The sequence below is a fragment of the Dendrobates tinctorius genome, unplaced genomic scaffold (assembly GCF_039654945.1).
Source record: "Dendrobates tinctorius isolate UK_male_01 unplaced genomic scaffold, ASM3965494v1 ptg000272l, whole genome shotgun sequence".
Taxonomy (NCBI): Eukaryota; Metazoa; Chordata; class Amphibia; order Anura; family Dendrobatidae; genus Dendrobates; species Dendrobates tinctorius.
The window spans coordinates 9,321,690-9,342,360 of NW_027361939.1; the positions used below are offsets into that span (position 1 = coordinate 9,321,690).

The 20,671-nt window shown below is 43.9% G+C and overlaps 1 protein-coding gene across 4 annotated transcripts in view; it reads left to right on the plus strand.

The window, feature by feature from the left end:
- Window positions 1-20,671, plus strand: part of PROM2 (prominin 2) — a 144,705-nt gene that overhangs the window by 27,020 nt on the left and 97,014 nt on the right. For all 4 annotated transcript variants that reach the window (XM_073559511.1, XM_073559515.1, XM_073559514.1 and 1 more), the window contains exons 4-5: window positions 6,162-6,282; window positions 20,501-20,564. In XM_073559511.1, the coding sequence (XP_073415612.1) occupies window positions 6,162-6,282; window positions 20,501-20,564 (185 nt within the window). The remainder of the gene's footprint in view (window positions 1-6,161; window positions 6,283-20,500; window positions 20,565-20,671) is intronic.

Genomic DNA, 20,671 nt, shown 5'->3' on the forward strand with positions numbered 1-20,671 from the left:
AAAGACGAGGTCTTTATAGATTTAGTGATACTCATGGACAGCGTCTCAGCGTCTCATCTTCTCATGTCCTGTAAATCTACCCAGCATTAACTATTCAGCTTCACGTGTCACCATTGTACCAGTAGGTTCTCACCTAACCATCTACAAAGGAGCGTCATTATTAGTCCATCCATGTCGGTGTATGCAATGACTGTTTTCACTTACATGCCGCATATTCCTGCTGACCTTGTTCACTTCATATTAATATACTATTTAACAAGTGTTCGGAGAGAAAAAACTCCCCATGTAAAGGTCTAAAGCTAAGTTCACACAAACATAAAGAATCGTCCAATTTTCATCCGGAAAAAAACAGACATTTTTCCACCTGAATTTTCATCTTTAAGCAATCCTGATGGCATTCATTTTTAAACATCAGTAGTTATTAAAATTTACAAGACCAAATACAGTTTAGTATAATACTTTTATGTTATATTGTTGATTCATATGGAATCCAATTTTTTGGGCGAACCCGTAGACTTGAATAGGAAAATGTCATCCAAAATACAGAAGTCATATATAGTCATAATAATAAAATACGATTATTATTATTTTTATTATTATATTGATTTTGAGCACTCCCTGTACTTAATCATTGGCTCCGCACCTCCGCAGTGACACTGCAGGAACCCATCCATGCGCATTGTTAGTGTGTGCACTTATTACTGGCTCTTGCCTGCAGTACAGCACAGAGCGGTGGCCTCAGTCAGGAGCCAGTGTGATGAGAGCACACTGACCCTGTCGCAGCCCAGCCGCACACCACTCAAACAGCTTCAGTGTACTCTCTTTGCTGGCTCCTGTCTGCGGCTGCAGCTTGGTGTGGTACTGCAGACCAGGGGCGGACACTGACAGCTTGGGGCCCCTTTGCAAGAAATGTGTCTAGACCCCCCTCCTTTTATGGTGTCAAAGCTACATTTGTGTATATATATATATATATATATATATATATATATATATTTATTGATATTATATAGCCACACACACATACATGTACATATATAACATAGTCTCCTTTATTATGTATATTTCTGTCCCTTACACAGTGCCCTCTCTTGTTATTTACAGTACCGTCCCTTACATATTGAATAATATAGAGCCCTGTTTTTTATTACATATCATCCTGTCTTGTTAGCTGTATAATGCAATGATGGCTGATGAAGCATGGGAAAGCTTCCTTTCTAATGGAGGAGCTGATGGACTTGTAGTTTGGTCACCGGCTCCTCGATCAGCAGTCATTTTATATCTAAAAAGAGAGGGGACTATGTAATAAAAGAGGGCGCTGTGAATAATAAATATTAACAAGAATACACTATGTAAGAGACAGCACTATACATAACAGCAGAGGAAGCTATATAATAAGGGACGGCACCATATATAACTAGAGAGGATGGTACGTAATAAGGGACGTGTTATACATAATAAAGGAGGAAACTTTGTAACTAAGGATGGTGTTATACAGAATTAGTGAGTACACTATATACTAAGGGACTCTGTTAGACATAGTGAGTACACTATATACTAAGGGACTGTGTTAGACATAATAAGCGATAATAATGTCTTCCTCCACCTCCCCCTGTTCCTAAGGCCATTATAAGTCCCCCTTCCTCCCATCCCAATCCCCCACACCCCTCATTGTCCTCCTCCCCTCGCATCCCATTATTGTCCTCTCCCCCACCCCATCATTGCCCTCTTCACCACCTCCATCATTTTCTTCTCCCCATACCACTATCTTTTCTTTCTCCCCCACCACTCCCATCATTGCCCATTCCACCACATCCATCATTTCCTCCTCCTCCACCCCCATTATTGCCCTTTCCACCACCACCATCATTGCATTCTCCCCTACCACCCCATCATCATTTCTTTTTCCCCCACCACCCCATCATTCCCTCTCCATTGCCTTCTCCCCATCACTCCCATCACTGCCTTCTCCCCTTCACTCCCATCACTGCCTTCTCCCCTTCACTCCCATCATTGCCTTCTCCCCATCACTCCCATCATTGCCTTCTCCCCATCACTCCCATCATTGCCTGCTCCATCACTCCATCACTCCCATCATTGCCTTCTCCCCATCACTCCCATCATTGCCTACTCCATCACCCCATCACTGCCTTCTCCCCATCTCTCCCATCATTGCCTACTCCCTTCATTGCCTGCTCCATCACTCACATCATTGCCTTCTCCTCATCACTCCCATCATTGCCTGCTCCATCACTCACATCATTGCCTTCTCCTCATCACTCCCATCATTGCGTGCTCCATCACCCCATCACTCCCATTATTGCCTTCTCCCCATCACTCCCATCATTACCTGCTCTATCACCCCATCACTCCCATGATTGCCTTCTCCCCATCACCCTCTTTTCCCCATCATTCCCATCATTGCCTTCTCCATCACCCCATCACTGCCTTCTCTTCATCACTCCCATCATTACCTTCTCTCCACCACTCCCATGATCCCATCAATTCCTTCTCTCCATCACCTCCATCATGGCCTTCTCCCATTACCCCCTCATAGCCTTCTCCCATTACCCCCTCATCGCCTTCTCCCATCACCCCAGGCATCATGGCCTTCTCTCCCCATCACGGTCTTCTCCTCATGTCCCCATCTCCTCCAGGGCCAGGCTTCACCTACACACACACAGACACACACACAGACATACACACATACATACACACACAGACATACATACATACACACACACACACACAGACAGACAGACATACACACAGACATACACACACAGACATACATACATACAGATACACACAGACATACATACATACACACACAGACATACATATACACACACAGACATACACACATACATACACACACACACCTCTCTCCTCTCACCTGTCCCCAACATCACCCGCTGTTATGAATGGGTCACCGAGGAGGAGAGCGCAATAGGCTATGCCACCAGAACACCAGAGATGTTGGTCACTCAGCGGATTGCAGACCCCTGATCTTAACAACACAACTAGCAGTCATCGTGGAGCGTTCCTACTTTGCCCTAGACGCTTCATCACAGCTGGAGGACTAACTAAGCCTAAAGACAGAAAGGTGAAATCTAAACTGCCCCGGAGCAGATCCCCAAAGGAATAGACAGCCCCCAAACATATATTGTCAGTGAGACAAGATGAAGCACAAACACAGACAGAAAATAGAATGAGCAAATGATGGGGCCCACACTGACTAGATAGGACAGGACAGAAAAGGCACTGTCTGCAATCACGCAAAAGCCCTAACAATTCCAACCTGACTGATGTACAAAAATACTGAGGTTTGTACAAACCTCACTCCCACTATATCAGCACTCAGGTGTGAACTGGCGGCTAGCAATAGGCTAATACAGCAGGGGACTGAGCAAACAAACACAAGATACAAAAATACAGGGCAGGAGCCAGCAGCCCCTGGGGGAGCAAGCTGACCCCTGACAGCAAGGCAAAATCAGATGCAATGGGTTTAGCAAATGACACTTTGCTGAAAAATGCAGGATCAGGCAGGAGACAGAAATCCTCAATGAGCAAAGAAAGGAGTATCACCGGCAGCCACTGAGAGAAGTCTGCTCGCTTATGTAGTCCCAGTCACTACCTCCACTCGTCCAATTATCTTCCGCAGCTGTTGGGTTAACATCATGTTGACCAACTCCACTACCAGCAGTATCCACCAGAGGGAGCCTTGCCTCAAAAGTCGGATAAGGAGAGTTCACAACAGCCCGCACTTCCTCGCTCTGACACAGCAGCGGCCGCTGAATGATGACGTCATTCAGCGGCGCTCCTCTCTGTGTCAGAGACAGGAAGAGCGGGCGGCGGGCAGGAAGCAGGATGGATCCTTGCAACTCTGCTCCTGCAATTTTCTCTTGCAGGCATCGGAGCTGCTTGGATCGCTCCCTGCCCACAGCTGCACAAGAGGGCAATCTGGCCTGGAGCCCCCTGAGCCTCTAGCCCGGAGAAACCGGCCAGATTGCCCTCATCATTAACCGCCTTAAAGGGCCCCGGTGTAGTCGCACACCGTGACGCCTAGCAGAGCTGGGCTCCTGCAGTGTCAGTGTGCTCTCTCATCACTGGTTTCCTGTCTGAGGCAGCCACTATGTACTGTACTTCAGTCAAGAGCCAGCAATGTAAGAACACTGACACTGAGCATGGCTAGGCTCCAGCAGTGTCACTGTGCTCTCTCATCACTGCCTGCTGTCCTGGGCTGCCATTAGCTACTGTACTGCAGACATGAGCAAGTAATGAAAACAAGTTCAGACACTAAGTATAGTTTGGCTCCGGCAGTGTCAGTGTACTCTTTTCGCTAGCTCCTGTCTGTGGCTGCAGCTTGGTAATGTACCGCAGACAGAAGCCAAAGATGAAAGTGCGTACTGACACTGACTATGGCTGGACTCCTGCAGTGTCACAGTCACTGCAGAGATGCAGAGTTTCTGATTAAGATTAGGCAGCAATCACTCCACTGCTGTCACCTAAGATTTGACGATGCTCTGTATGCAAATTGTGGGGGCATATCAGTGAACCGAGACATTGGTCACGCCATGGGCACCCTGAGACCCCCACATTTACGTATGAAATAAATCATTTTTTTAATGGCAAATAAACCAATTCATTTTATAACACAGGTGTGTTTTTTATTGTTATAAGTTCATTATATGCCTGTATAAGTGGTGTAATTAGTATTTTTGACAGACTCCTTTTATCAGAGTAATAGCCATGCAGATATGATATGCTTTTATGCTGGATGCTTTCTTGGCATGCGCACTAATTGGACGTCTACATGGCTTTTATTCTGTTATACATAGCCTGGGACTAATACTAAATTTATAACAGAGCCAATCACTTATGGGAAAGAGGGTCTTTTGTTAAAGGGAACCTGTCAGTAACAGTACCCCTACTCAAGCAGAGGTAGTGCAGGACTGTAAAACTTTATTGTCTATTGATATTCATTAATCTTGAATGTTAACAGGCGGGTGTACCAGTGCACTTGCAGTCTATTGCTTCTCTTACATTCTCCCCACCGATTGTGGACCTTGATTGACAGCGGAGACCGAGGCTCTGCTGCATTAAGTCTTTTCTAGTCTTCACTTTTAATCAACTGGAACGGAAGGGAAAAGCAAAGAGGAACCATAAGACTGCAAGTGCACTGACACGCTCACCAAGGCAAATGCACGGCTGATTTGTATATCTGTAAAAGCTGCATTTTGATGGAACCGCACAATGAATGGTGCCACAGTTGGTATCTTTCACAATGTTCTGAACTGCCCTGTCCTGCACTACGTCTGCTTGTGTAGGAGTAGTGTTGCTGACAGGTTGCATTTAGGGCTTCTGCAGATGACCGTATTTTTGGTCCAAGTGCAATCTGACAAAACCTTAGATCGCACATCGACCAATGTTATTCGATGGGGTCGTATACATGTCCGACTTTTCCCTCAGAGATGGTCCTAGGAAAAAGTTGCAGCATGCCCGAGTTGGATTACACTCGGATGATATCTGAGAGTAGTCCGATTTTCAAGGACTTTCTAATCCGATTTTCTTCCCCTTTCCAAGATAATTGGATCATACCTATGTAGAACAAAGTTACCACGTATTTCTACCATAAACTGAACATTGTAAAGACAACACAACCCCCCAAAAAACGCAACATTTTTGTGCTTTGCTTTCATTTTTTTTAATTCCCCACTTGGAATTTTTTCACGTTTTTCAGAATACTATAAGGAAAAATAAATGATATAATTCAAAACTAAAATTTGTTCCTCAAGAAAACAATGCCTCGTAAAGATATGTTGATGGACAAATGAAAAGGTTATGACACTGAGTAGCAGGGTATAAAAAAATAAAAGATTGCCAGGTTGCAATATCCTATGCACATGAGAGGCGCTGTTGCACTCATGTGCGGCATCATTGGTTCGAGAACATCTCTGAGCTTGTATCTACAAACAGTAAGCTGAGCTTCTTGACCATATGAGAATAAACTAAAGTGTTCGTGTTATCTGCATTATGTATGTGGGTATTCATGAGTTCTTAGGTGTTTGTGCTTTGCTTACAAGTTATACAGTTTAATGATTGATACAATCAATGGTGTAATGTAATAAAACAGTGACACTCTGTCTTTTCCTCTTTCCCAGTGCAGGAATAGTCTGTACTTTCTACTTGAATCAAAAGACGCATGAAGAGGTTAGCACCGGAGTGCAGGACTTGCCCAGGGTCTTGCAGAACTTTCGGTCTTCTGTCAGCAGCATACCACAGGTAAGGGAGACAGAAGTATCTGTAAAGCTGAAATTCATATAGAGTATTCACCATTTACTACCAAGAGTTTAAGAGATAACCTCTACGGGTGCTTTAGGGGCCACTGTAGAGCAGATCTCAGTCCTAATTTTGTTAATAATTATCTTTGCCATATGCAGATGAATTAAATTATTTGATAAACTAAGTGGTGACTGGAATTGAGGGTTATTGGAGGGTTATTCAAACACCAGATTCTTCAAAAATTGGATACCATATGCAGAAACTCATTATCACGGGGTTACCACGACAGAGAGGAGCCGGAGACTGTAGCATCTGATTGCATCTACTCCTACACTGAAAAGAAGCACTTCACCTTCTTTTTAAACAGTGTAAATTTCTTTTGGCATTACAGGGGTTAATCGGCCATGTTGGGGACTCTGGGAGATAAGGCTCTCGGCTGAGCACAGTTAGCCACTCCTATCACCTATATAATCTGGGTCCTGACTGAGACACTTCGTCAGAGATAGCTTATGCTGCATGGGAGGATAGTAGTTGGTGGTTATATGAGAAGGCGTTTGGTGGGTTTATATGTGACTGTTCCTTGGTTAAGTAAGTGTCATAATTCCCTTTCCTTCTCCTACTTTTGTTTTATCCCATCCTCCACTCCCCGGTGCATTCCACTGTTATATGTGAGTGAATATTTGTGTGCCTGGTATTTTCCGTTTCCCCTGTTCATGTTATCTTATTTGTCTTGTTGGTGTACTATGGTGCACAACTACTCCCCTCTTCCCAGGGTGGGGGAAGGGTACAGACGGAGGGCGTATACAGGAGATAAGGCAAGGTATGTGGCCCTGGCATCTTCACCTTCAGAAGTAACCCTAGTGTTAAGGACAGGGAAGAAGCCCATGGTCTCTGGTCACCCGACAACAGAGTCATGACACTCATTCAGATTTTTGTAGCAGGGACCACACATATACAGACAAAGACATACTGATAGGGAATTTAGATTGTGAGCCCGATTGGGGACAGCGATGATAATGTGTGCAAACTGTAAAGCGCTGCAGAATATGTTGGCTCTATATAAATAAGAAGATTATTTATTGTTAATATACAGTAAGTACATCAAAGGACCGTGACAATGATGTCATTGAAACAAAGAGAATTATATTGATATATGATGTCTTTGATTATTCATTATTTGACACAATAAATAGTTTTAAATAGCTGCAACATCCAAAAAATAATGTCTATACAACCTAAAATTCAAGGGAACCAGTCCCTTGATGCTGCCTTTGGTCAGAGCCTGGCTACACAACTGCAGCCAGGTATATTTTTTCTGAAACATTCTGGCATTCAGAGAAAATATCGTTTGAAGTGCTTCTCCCCGCTTCGCTCTCGTCTCTCCATATGTACACACATGGGAGAGACTTGTTGATCACCTGGAGGGGGTGAGGAAAAGTTAGCTGGGGCGGTGAAAACTTATCTTATATGTCCCTATAGTCCCCAGTTGGACCTTTAAACCATGTTTTCTTTGAAATGTGAAGCTGTAATAGGGTGCCCAGACTCTTAAGCTGGAGTCACACATAGCGACTCACCAGCGATCCTGACAGCGATATCAATGTGTCAGGATCGCTGGTGAATCGCTATGTGATCGCTGGTGAGCTGTCAAACAGACAGCTTCACCAGTGATCAGCACAGCGACACCCAGCGCCCGGCGCCGCTGTGCACGTTAGTAACTAACATACACATCGGGTATCTAAGGGACGCAGCGACCAAAAAAAGTCCTGGCCTTTCCTGCAGCGATCAGCAATACCGGCAGGGGAGCCGGTCGCTGATTGCTGTTACACACAGCGATCTCGCTGGTGAGATCGCTGTTGTGTCACAAAAATTGTGACTCAGCAGCGATCTCGCTAGCGAGATCGCTATGTGTGACGGGGCCTTTATTTATGCTGCCTGTGGATTGAGCAACATAAATCAAGAAACAGGTTCCTTTTCATTAAAACGATTTGTAGGACACTGATCCAGCAGCCACATTAGTGTTATGTGGTACCATTGATAACTATGAGATCTTCCTGCTACCTGATGACCTCCTGGATACCTCTCCTTATGTTGCAACACATCTTATGAATCAACACCTTTAGGGCCCCGTCACACATAGCGATCTCACTAGCAAGATCGCTGCTGAGTTACAATTTTTGTGACACAACAGCGATCTCACCAGCGAGATCGCTGTGTGTGACAGCGATCAGCGACCACCCCCCTGCCGGTATCGCTGATCGCTGTAGGAAAGCCCTGGACATTTTTTTGGTCGCTGGTCTCCCACTGGTCAGCACGCATCGCTGCGTGTGACAGGCGGGAGACCAGCAATCAGCTGGTAACTAAGGTAAACGCAGGGTTTCTAAGCACGGCGCTGTGCTTAGAAACCCGATGTGTACCTTAGTTACCAGCTCCCTGCATCAGCGCGCTGGTAACTACGTACACAGCGACGCCGTGGGCCCACGGCGTCGCTGGTGAAGCTGTCTGTGTGACAGCTCACCAGCGATCATGTAGCGACTCACCAGCGATCCTGACACGTTGATATCATTGTCGGGATCGCTGATGAGTCGCTATGTGTGACGGGGCCCTTAAATGAAAAATAATGCTAATATCCTACAGATGTGGGATTAATAGCATTCTGACACTGTGCGGCGCCGGCATTTTAGAGCCCCACTGCCAGAAGGAGATGAACTTTATTCCCACCAGCAGTACTTGCCTTCCAATCATAGTGGTTGCTCTGACCAAGGCTTCAGTCACCGCTCAGTGTTTTGAGAGCGGCTGCTGTAACTGTGCCCCCGACACTGACATCTAGCGCTAATTCTGCTACTGCTGTCACTCAGTGTTGAGAGCACGGTTACAGACATTGAGCAGTGACTGGAACCATGCCGATGCCGCCCCTAGAGGTTGAATGCTGCTTGGGGGAATAAAGATAATTTCCTCCAGGCAGTGGGGCTCTCAGTGCCAGCAATACATGGTGTCAGAACGCCATTAACCTGCAGGTTAACCCCATATCTGCATTGTAAGGCTATGTGCCCACGTAGCGTTTTATTCCGGACACTAAAAACCGGACTCCTTCCCAGCAATCGCGCAGTTTTTTCCACGCGATTTCACCGCGATTTTACCGCGATTATGATCGCGATTTTGCCGCAATTTTCGCGTGCGATATTCAAGCACTTTCCAAGCGATTTGAAGCATTGCTTGGAAAGTGATTGACAGGTTGGTCACACTCGTCAAACATAGTGTTTGACGAGTGTGAGCAGCTTTTTACTATTGAGGCCGCCTATGCGGCTTCAATAGTAAAAAATAGAATGTTAAAATGCTAAAAAAAATTAAAAAAATCGGTGTATATTTACCTTCCGACGTCCCGTGCTGCCATCCCGGGCCTCAGCTTTCCCAGTAATGCCTTGCGAGACCTGTGATAATGTTGGTCTCACGTTGCTATAGCGATCTCGCGAGACCGCTAGATTCACGCGAGACTAAGGTAAATATACCCCGATTTTTTATTTTTTATTCTTTTTTTTACAGGGGTATGGTACCCAGGGCCTGGAGGACAGTCTCCTCTCCTCCACACCGTGGGTACCAACCGCACATGAGACGCTTTACTTCCCGCATGGTGGGTATAGCCACATGCGGGAAGTAAGCGATTCTCATGCATTCCTATGGGTGCGGAATCACGGCAATTCTTTGCGATTCCGCACAAAAGAATGACCATGCTGCGATTTTTTCCGCGATGCGATTCCGCCGTGGAAAAAAGCGCAGCATTTGCACAGCATGTGTGGAATGCCATAGGAATGCATGGGGTGCGTTCTGTACACGATTTTTAAACATTTTCTCAGCGTTTTCGCACCGAAAATCTCGGCAAAAACGCTTAAAAATCGCATCGTGGGCACACAGCCTAATAGTGTTTTTTTACATGACAGTTTATCTTTAAATCTGTTCCAAATTCTGAATGTACCAAAGCTGCAGGTACCACTTACCCTTGGATACTTACTTAAAAGACTTCAGAAGATAAATGTGACTTTATTGGCATAGTGCATCCTACCTGGATTGCAAAAGGTCCAATCAAATCACATGAATATTGGGTGTAAAATCACAGGTGACACGTTAGTCAAAATGAAAATCATTCTTTAAGTTCCTATGTGGCTGTGGCTTACTGTGTCATTGCAGCAGTTTCAATTTGCTTTTTAACTTCTCATTTTTTTCCCTGTTTGGACTTACTCTTAACCTTTTTGCCAATCATTTTAAAATGACACCAACCACAGAAAATGCACAAAAAAAAAACCCACAGATCTCTTGGTTAACATTCTCCCTTTTTTATCTCCCTTCTTATTTTTATCTCATATCACAATGTAAACTGAAACATACATAAAGAATCTTTTCTGCATGTCTCATGAGCTCCACCTCCTCAAGGCTTCTCCTCCTCTTTCTCCTCCTACTTCTCCTCCTGTTCCTCCTCACACTCCTGTGTCTGGCTGTAAGACAACTGACTGCAGCAAAAAACTCCCACGTCCTGTCTAAAGTTGGACAAAATATTATTAAAAAATCACTTCCTTGGATAAAAAGTTGGCATCGATTAGCAGGAGATTAACCGTTTGTTCCCTACAGAATTTCTCCCAAGACTCACTGTTTCAGGATTATGCAAAAATTTGCAAAGTAGCAAAAGTTTCATTTCCCAATTTAGTGTTTGATTGAAGGGATCATTGTTATCCCTCTAGGAATAACACCCCACCACTGATGACATTATCAACACATCTGCGCTCTTTTCCATTAAGTTGGGCTTTATATACTCTAACTCCTCATTGTCTTCAATGAGTCTTCTCTTCAATGTTTTAATCCAAGGAGCGGCTGCACTCGTGAGGCCTTTAACCCCTAACTTTATCTGCTTCTCTCTGATGAGATCAAAAAGAGAGGATTATAAAGGACCTGACTGACTGACATGTATTTCTGGATGTCAGTATATAATTAATGTTACAAGGAAACAAAGTCTTAGCACTAAATTGCATCTTTTTTTTTTTACCCTAAAACCACCCGGTAATAATTATTTAATGGAGAAAAGATTTAAAGCACATTAAATCTCATATCAGAGCAGTGTAAGAAGGGGACATTGCTCCACATCCGAGAACGAGCTTTACACGCTCCATTGATAATAGGGTGTGACAGATGGAATCTCGTGGGAAAAAGGTAAGAGATCGAAACAGGGACTATGTGAGAAAAGTAGAACGAGAAGGAGGTCAGTGCCGTGTTAGGGTATGAAGGGGGGGGGCACATTCAATGTGAAGCACGCTGGTGTAGACCACATCGATCCTGAGGCTTGACCATCGGCCACAGCAGCGACAGCACTATGACACTTCTATCCCCACAGTTTACTGGGCCCTCTCTCCCTCAAGTATAACCTCAAGACCAATGTGACTTTGAGGCTATAAATGTCCTAGAAGACACCAGATGTATGGGACAATAAATGCAATGGTGTGGATTTTATTGGATATGGGAGGAATTATGTAATGAACTATGGCTATATAAAAACTAAAATAATATTTTATTCTCTTTCATTCTGCAAAAGTAGTAAAACATAAAAAAAAAAAAAAGTTTGGTACTGACTTAATTGTAACCACTCAAAGAATAAATTATTTTTTTTTATTTATACATTACCCCACCTTCATTATATTACATTTTTGTACAGCAGTATCATTAACCCTTTCCCATCATAGAACGTAATAGTACAACCTACTATGCTCTTATCATTCTCTCTTTGTGGCATTTAAAAGGAATCTACCAGAAGGTTTTTACTATGTAATCTGAAGACAACATAAGGTAGGGGTTGAGACACAGATTTTAGGGATGTGTCACTTATTAGGCTGTGTGCTGTTGTTTCCATATAAAGAATGTTTAATCACTAGGAGATTGTCACTGCCCAGACTAGCTGCCTCGTGCCAAGTGGTCTGACAATGCTGCTCTCTTTCTCAGCTTTGCTTCATGCTACATCTACAAGTTCTCATTGTGTCACAGCTGGTGCACTCAGTAAACTAAGGGACACATCACTGGAATCAAAGTCTCTTTCTGTACATTATGCTGCTCTCAGATGAGGTAGAAAAAACCTGGAAACAGATTCCCTTTAAAGGGAATCTGTCACCCCTTTTTTGAGATATCATATAATGATATCATTCAATTGTGTGTCACATAAGGATTCTCTTAGTACTTTTGCTTCCCCCTGACCCCGCACCTTTCATGCATAAATACCTTTTTTATATCGGTTCAGATGTATGTAAACTGCCACTGTCCGGTCCGCTGGGCAGGGCTTATTCACCTGCTCCCCCTCCCTATCTTGCTCTATGCATTTCTTCTTGTCTAGAGCAAGACAGGGAGGGGGGAGCAGGTGAATAAGCCCCGCCCAGCAGACCGGACAGCGGCAGTTTACATACATCTGAACCGATATAAAAAAGGTATTTTTGCATGAAAGGTGCGGGGTCAGGGGGAAGCAAAAGTACTAAGAGAATCCTTATGTGACACACAATTGAATGATATTATTATATGATATCTCAAAAAAGTGTTGACAGATTCCCTTTAAGTGTAGCTGTAGGAGTGGTAGTGGTAAAGCTGATAGTCTGCTCCCTGTCACTCTAAAGGGTTAAATGTATTTGATGTTCATGTATGTCATAAAAGAGTAACTCACTGGGGCTTCAGTTTAGCTTGGGCAGGATTAACTGTAATGGCTGGCTCAGTTTCGAGGTGGAACTGTTAGTTAGTGTCAAGTACAAGAAGTAACAGAAGATGTTCAAATTATGAGCAGTGACAAGCAGCAGGCTCAGGTCAGGAGCTGCTAGGGACAGCGTGAGCCTAGAATCTCAGGGCAGTGGATTGCCAGAGAACGCCTCCACATGAGTCCCGTTTTTGCCATCCTGGGAACCTCGAGATAAATGTAGGGGCCTGGGGGCATATTCTGCCTGCGAAGCTGCAGGAGAAATTGGACTCACACTCTAAGAGGCAGAGTGAGATGGAATGCGGATATACCTGCCAGAAAAGGAGAAGATTCTGTAGAGCTAGAGAAGATAGTAAAAGGGACAATCTACCTATACTGAGAACCGGGGCTGAAGTTGTGTCCAGTATCTGTGGGGAAGATGACAACCTGTTGGGCATTATCCTCTACACCTGCCTGTAAATACTGCCAGTCACCAAGTAAAAGTTTGGTTGTTTTTATGAACATTGTGTCTCTTGGATTGATTGCTGCCCTGGTTCCAGAAGAGGGATTCCTGGAATTAGAAGAGGCCTGTGGCCCTGAAGTACGTGTGATGCACCGCACGCACATCAGTACACCGGGACTGGGACACATGTTGTCTGTAGGATGCCAAAGCGAGTAGGGACAGAAGCTCACCCATGAATATCTCACTTGGGTATCTTACAGAGCAAATCTGCCTAAATATTTGATTGGGTTCACACCCTACTCTTCAATGTGATCGAATGCTGCCTGGGATTGCTGAAAGCCGCTGGATCACCCCCAGGGCTGTGGGGTACTCGGTACCGGGCCGGTGTCTCAGAGGGATGTTTCACGGCGGCAGTGGCCCCAGGCCGTGGCCCTGGGCATCCAATGTAAAATGGGTGAAGTGAAATAAAGTTTATTTGTAGATAATTTGTGATGCCACCTGTGGTGCTCCGCAAGGAAGGTGTTAAGCTGACGCTGCCGTGCAGATCCACTGGGACAGATGGTGGGGCGCAGCAAAGATGTAATAGCTCTCCACAGGTAGAGCTGTAGTCACAGGGCAGTAGTAATAGGTGTTGAGGTAGATGGTGTAGTGTTAGGCACAGAGATGTAGCAGTGCTGAGTGGGTTGGCGCAGGAGAAAGGCAATGACACAGCTGACTGCAGTTCCAATTCTTTTACTCACGGTTCTGGCACAGACAGGTGCCCGCTTCCAGGTCAGGGACTCAGCCAACTCCCAGACAGATGGAATACACCCTTCCAGCACTCCCTCTCGTGTACCTTTTCTGAACGTCTCCTTTCTAGCACTAATCTGAAGTACTTGCAGTTCTGAATTACACTCAAGTGCCTCCTTCTTGATGTAGCCTGCTTCGGCGACTCCATCAATCATGTCACACATAGGTCGCCACAGTGTCTTCGAGTCTTAGGTGGGAATAAAGTGGTCACAACTCCTATTCCTCCAGTTTCTGCTGCAGGAACGTTAGTTTCACAAACAGCCTCAGATACCGGCGCCCGGCCTTGGTGCAATGAACTTAGGGAAAGGCACTGCTCTAGCCCTCGTCCCCAGTCTCTCTCCTCCTCACGTTCCGTGCTTATCTATCTTCCTTCTGAACAACTGATCCTTCCTTCTTTCTCTTCCCTTGCTAACAGCTCCAACTCCCAGGAGTCTGATGCCTCTACGTCCTTCTCTCCATCCACCCTCCGGGGATTATCACAGTCAAGAGTTCTCCTCTCCGCTTCCCCCTTACGGGGAACTTCTGCCTTCCTCCCCACTCCTGGGATTCTGCTCCCTACTTCCTGTCAGCTTTCCCTTCTTAGTGTCTCTAAGCTCCACCCACCACCCAGCACCCTTCATGAACCAAAGCAGCTGCCATAAAGGGTGCTCAGCTGTTCTAAGGTGTCTGTGCTGGATGTGGGTGATGGAGGCTGGTCAGGTGTTCCATCTTACCTGGGAAGTGGGATACTACACCTCAGGAGGAGGTGCAGTACCTCTGTTGCGACTCCATTGTTCATGCTGTAAAAATAAAGACATAAAAATGTAAAATAAGCATATTCAATATTGTTACAGATGTTAAAGTCTGATCTATTAAAATATAAACTCTCCCGTCTCCAAGAATTTTCACGTGCTGCGCCAATTCTTTGGAATGCACTACCCAGGTTAATACGATTGATCCCCAATCCCCACAGTTTTAAGGCTATGTGCCCACGTAGCATTTTAAAACGCACAATGAAAACCGGACTCCTTCCCAGAAATCGCGCATTTTTTTCCACGCGATTTCACCGCGATTCTGTTCGCAATTTTGCTGCGATTTTCTCAAGCACTTTCCAAGCGATTTGAAGCATCGCTTGGAAAGTGATTGACAGGTTGGTCACACTCGTCAAACATAGTGTTTGACGAGTGTGACCAGGTTTTTACTATTGAGGCCGCCTATGCGGCCTCAATAGTAAAAGATAAAATGTTAAAAATGATAAAAAAAAAAAAAAAAATTGGGGTATATTTACCTTCCGATGTCCCGCACTGCCATCCCGAGCCTCAGCGTTCCCAGTAATGCCTTGCGAGACCTGTGATGACGTTGGTCTCGCGTTACTATAGCGATCTCGCGAGACTACGTCATCACAGGACCTTGCTGCAAGGCATTAGTGGGAATGCTGAGGCCCGGGAATGCAGCACGGGACGTCGGAATGTACACATATACCCCGATTTTTTATTCTTTTTTTTACAGGGGTATGGTACCCAGGGCCTGGAGGACAGTCTCCTCTCCTCCACACCGTGGGTACCAACCGCACATGAGACGCTTAACTTCCCGCATGGTGGGCATAGCCACATGCGGGAAGTAAGCGGTTCTCATGCATTCCTATGGGTGCGGAATCGCGGCAATTCTTTGCGATTCCGCACAAAAGAATGACCATGCTGCGATTTTTTCCGCGATGTGAATCCGCCGCGGAAAAAAGCGCAGCATTAGCACAGCATGTGCGGAATGCCATAGGAATGCATGGGGGGCGTTCTGTATACGATTTTTAAACGTTTTCGCGCCGAAAATCGCGGCAAAAGCGCTTAAACATCGCATCGTGGGCACACAGCCTAAGTGTGCCCTAAAAATGCATTTGTTCAGACTGGCCTACCGCCCCAACGCATTAACCTAAATATCCCTGTGTGGCCCATTCAAATTTTTTTACCATAACCAGGTTCCTCGCATCATGTTCTCACATGTTTTACGCATTTAATAGCCGTCTGTGTCTGTATTGTTACATATGTAGACTGTTAACTGGTTCATGCAGCATCACAGGAACACCTGATTCTTACACTATGGCTGGTCCAAACAATAAAAGCAACTGTTACCACCCACCTTTCGTGTCTACCTCTTTCCTCATAGACTGTAAGCTTGCGAGCAGGGCCCTCACTCCTCTTGGTATCTGTTATGATCTATGTGATTATTGTTATGCTGTAATGTCTATTGTGTGTACAAATCCCCTCTGTAATATAAAGTGCTGCGAATATGCCGGTGCTATAGAAATAAAATTATTATTATTATTATTATTAACCCATATGGTAAATGCCATCAAGAAAATAAAATCAAAATGCCAATTTTATCATTTTTCAGTCAGCACACCTATCCCAAGAAATGCAGAAATCAGTGATCAAACCATCTAATGTACCACAAAATCGTACCAATAAAAATTTCACACAGATGCCATTCGTGTGCTGTACGTGTTTTTCACGGCCTCATAGACTTGTATTGGCCCTTCTCATCCGTGATACCGGAGAAAAATAGGCATTTGATTTTCAGGGACATACAGTCTGTCAAAAAACATAGACATGTGAATAGACCCATACAGTGTCATGTAAAAGTTTGGGCACCCCTGGTCTAAATTACTGTTATTGTAAACAGTTAAACAAGTTGAAGATGGAATGATCTCTAAAAGGTTTACTATTAAATATGACATATTTACTTTGCATTTTAGGGAAAAAAATATGTGCATATTGTCATTTTTTCATTTTAAAAATTACAAAAAGGAAAGTGGGCCAATGCAAAAGTTTGGGCACCTTTTCAGATATATGTGTTCAGATAACTTTGACCAAGGTTTCAGACCTGAATTAGCCTATTAGGGTTATGGCTATTAACTATCATTGTTAGGATAGGTCAGGTGATGCAAATTTCCCAGCTTTATAAAAACTCAGCCTCCTCTAACCTTGTGCCAAAAAACAGCAACCATGTGTTCTTCTAAGCAGCTGCCTAGCACTCTGAAAATGAAAATGGTGAAATGGTGGCAGCCCACAGAGCAGGAGAAGGCTATAAGAATATCGCAAAGTGTTTTCAAGTTGCCTTTTCCTCAGTTCAAAATGTAATTAATAAATGGCAGTTAACATTAATAGTGAAGGTCAAGATAAGGTCTGGAAGACCAAGCAAAATTTCAGCGATAGCCTCTCGTAGGATTGCTAGAGAGGTGAACCAGAAACCGTGCTTGACTGCAAAAGACCTTCAGAAAGATTTAGCAGACTCTGGAGTTGTGGTCGTTGTTCTACTGTTCAGAGACACATGCACAAATATGGTCTTCATCAACGATTCATCAGAAGAAATCAGAATAATATTGTTCCTAGTGCAGTCTGCATGAGGCCAGTCTTTTTCACAGACCATTACTAGGCATTGCTCCTACTGGCCAGATTCCTACTCCACACTGATGAGGGGCAATACCCCGAAACAACTGTCTGTGGATGGATACCATGTTTTGGCATAGGTGGTTTCCTTCATTGGAGACTGCCCTTCCCGTGGTTGTTCCCTCCCGGGAAAAGACCTGGCTAGTCATTGCTTGCGTTGAGAAAATTGTGATGGTGTCTCCGCGGCTTGTGTTTTGCATATATTTACATATTTCCCATAAGGGTGGGGGCATTACCCTAGAATCACTGCGTTGAGAAACATGTGATGGTGTCTCCGCAGTGTTGGATGTTGATCTCCATGAGTTCATTCATCCTCATTTTCACAGTCTTCTACTAGGCATTGCTCCTACTGGCCAGATTCCTACTCCACACTGATGAGGGGCAATATACGAAACAGCTGTCTGTGGATGGATATCATGTTTTGGCATAGGTGGTTTCCTTCATTGGAGACTGCCCTTCCCATGGTTGTTCCTTCCTGGGGAAAGACCTGGCTAGTCATTGCTTGCGTTGAGAAACATGTGATGGTGTCTCCGCGGCTTGTGTTTTGCATATATTTTTCACAGACCAGACTCGGACAAAAAGTATGATTGTGTGAACGTAGTCTTACATTCGGAGGCGATAGATTGTGATTGGGAGATAAATGGAGGATTAGGTTGGCTTTGATGACCAAACACAATGAGCATGGCCTTTATACTACTGGATATGACTTTCCTTTATTTAAAACCTTCTTTCTGTGAACTAAGTTGAGGTCATTGTTCCTTAAACATTGTGATGTTTTTGCCGCTGCCTATAAAAGAATGTAAAGATAATACTGTAATTATGACAAATGTGTCTAGGAATGACAGGCTTGCACTGAACAATAGCAGATAGTCATGAGCACTGCCTGTTTTTTACATTTACTGAACTGCATGGGACAAGGAAAATATGGGGATTTTTTTTATCCTGTATAATATATGATCAAACTTGTGCAGTTGTCAAAAACATTGCTTCACCCATGTTACGCCCATCATTGTCCACCGATGGAAAAGACGTAATGAGCGCAACCTTCCTTATTTTCAATTTACACAGGAGGTAACCAGACTATAAATCTCACAGGACTGGGGAGTAACTAGAGTTCAGAGGTACAAGTCACACCTGAACCCTGGAGCCTAGTGTTGCCCAAATACTACTCTGTCACCCTGAAATTTCAGCAGTATTTTAAAAATATCATTGTACTGCAGGTGGGGGGGAGTCAATGGAGGGAGTTAAAATTTTGCATTGGTACTGAAAAGCTTTAAAGAGAAGCTATCACCAGAAAATGAAAACGACCAATTGTTTAAATCAGGTTTTTGTGTTAAATGTGTTTTTTTGGTAATTTTTTTTAATCACAATACAGGGGCTTCTCACAAAATTAGAATATCATCAAAAAGTCAATTTATTTCAGTTCTTCAATACAAAAAGTGAAACTCATATATTATATAGAGTCATTACACAGAGTGATCTATTTCAAATGATTATTTCTGATAATTTTGATGATTATGGCTTACAGCCAATGAAAGCCCAATAGTCATTATCTCAGTAAATTAGAATAATTAACAAAAAATACCTGCAAAGGCTTCTTAAGTCTGTTTCAGTAGGCTCCACAATCATGGGGAAGACTGCTGACATGACAGATGTCCAGAAGGCAGTCATTGACACACTCCACAAGGAGGGTAAGCCACAAAAGGTCATTGATAAAGAAGCTGGCTGTTCAGAGTGCTGTATACAAGCATATTAATAGAAAATTGAATGGAAGGAAAAAGTGTGGTAGAAAAAGGTGCACAAGCAACATGGATAACCGCAGCCTTGAAGGGATTGTTAAGAAAAGGCCATTCAAAAATTTGATGGAGAGTCACAAGGAGAGGACTGTGACTGGAGTCATTGCTTCAGCAGCAGTCTTCATGAAGATGAGAGACACCAGATCAAACAATGCAGACGAGCTGAAGGCTGCTATGAAAGTATCCTGGGCTTCCATAACACCTCAGCAGTGCCACAGGCTGATCGCCTCCATGCCACGCCGCATTGATGCAGTAATTGATGCAAACGGAGCCTCGACCAAGTATTGAGTGCATTTACTGAACATACATTTCAGTAGCCCAACATTTCGGATTTTAAAATCATTTTCAAGCTGGTGATATAATATCACAGTCCTATCAGCGCATAGGAACATAGTATTTGATCAATAAAGATTTCTATGGGACCGCAAAAACGGGCCACAAAAAACACGGCAAGTGTAAAAGAAGCCTAACAGCACATCTTCAGGGAAGTGTCAGTTTTCTTCTACTCCGTTTTATATACTTGTGGATTAGTCTCAAGCTCTATCAGGACTTACTAAACATTACTAAGAACAATCGCTCTGCTGAGGCCCTGAGTAGGTAGAACTAATGGGCTTCTTTGTGTTCATTAATGTCAGATGCAGTTTGGATTATTAAGTTCCCATAGCGAAGCTAAAAACTACTCTGTTTAGGGCCATAAAACAACTTATTGGCACATTAGATGCTGTTTCGCGGTTTGTCGTATTAGTAGGTGTATTTCACCCACACAACCTTGCAAATGGAAGTCAGAGCTCTAATTAGCAGACCAAGCCATTCTTGTAGAGCATATCCAACTCAATTAGGTCTGCCTGGCAACCTCAAGGTACCATTAGCTATACACGTTTCAGACGGCACACAAAAAATGAAGGAAATCATGTTCTTTCCAGGAAATAATATGACGCTATTGTCTAAAAATGTTCAATAGGATGGAAAAGGATTTGAGGTTAAATAATAGGAATTAGCAGTTCCAAAATACTGTATAAATTAGTAACAGTCTATAAATGTCTTCCTTTTTTTTTAGGCTATTGATAAGCTGGTTTCCGAATATTCAATCCCAAAAGCAAGAGTTTTAGCTGATTTGGAGAGTAAGTATAATGGTGTATGTAGAATTGATAAGATCTTAGGCATCAATCCACCGCCACACACCCACGCACAGGCACCATTACCACCAAAACATTACATATATTTTTCT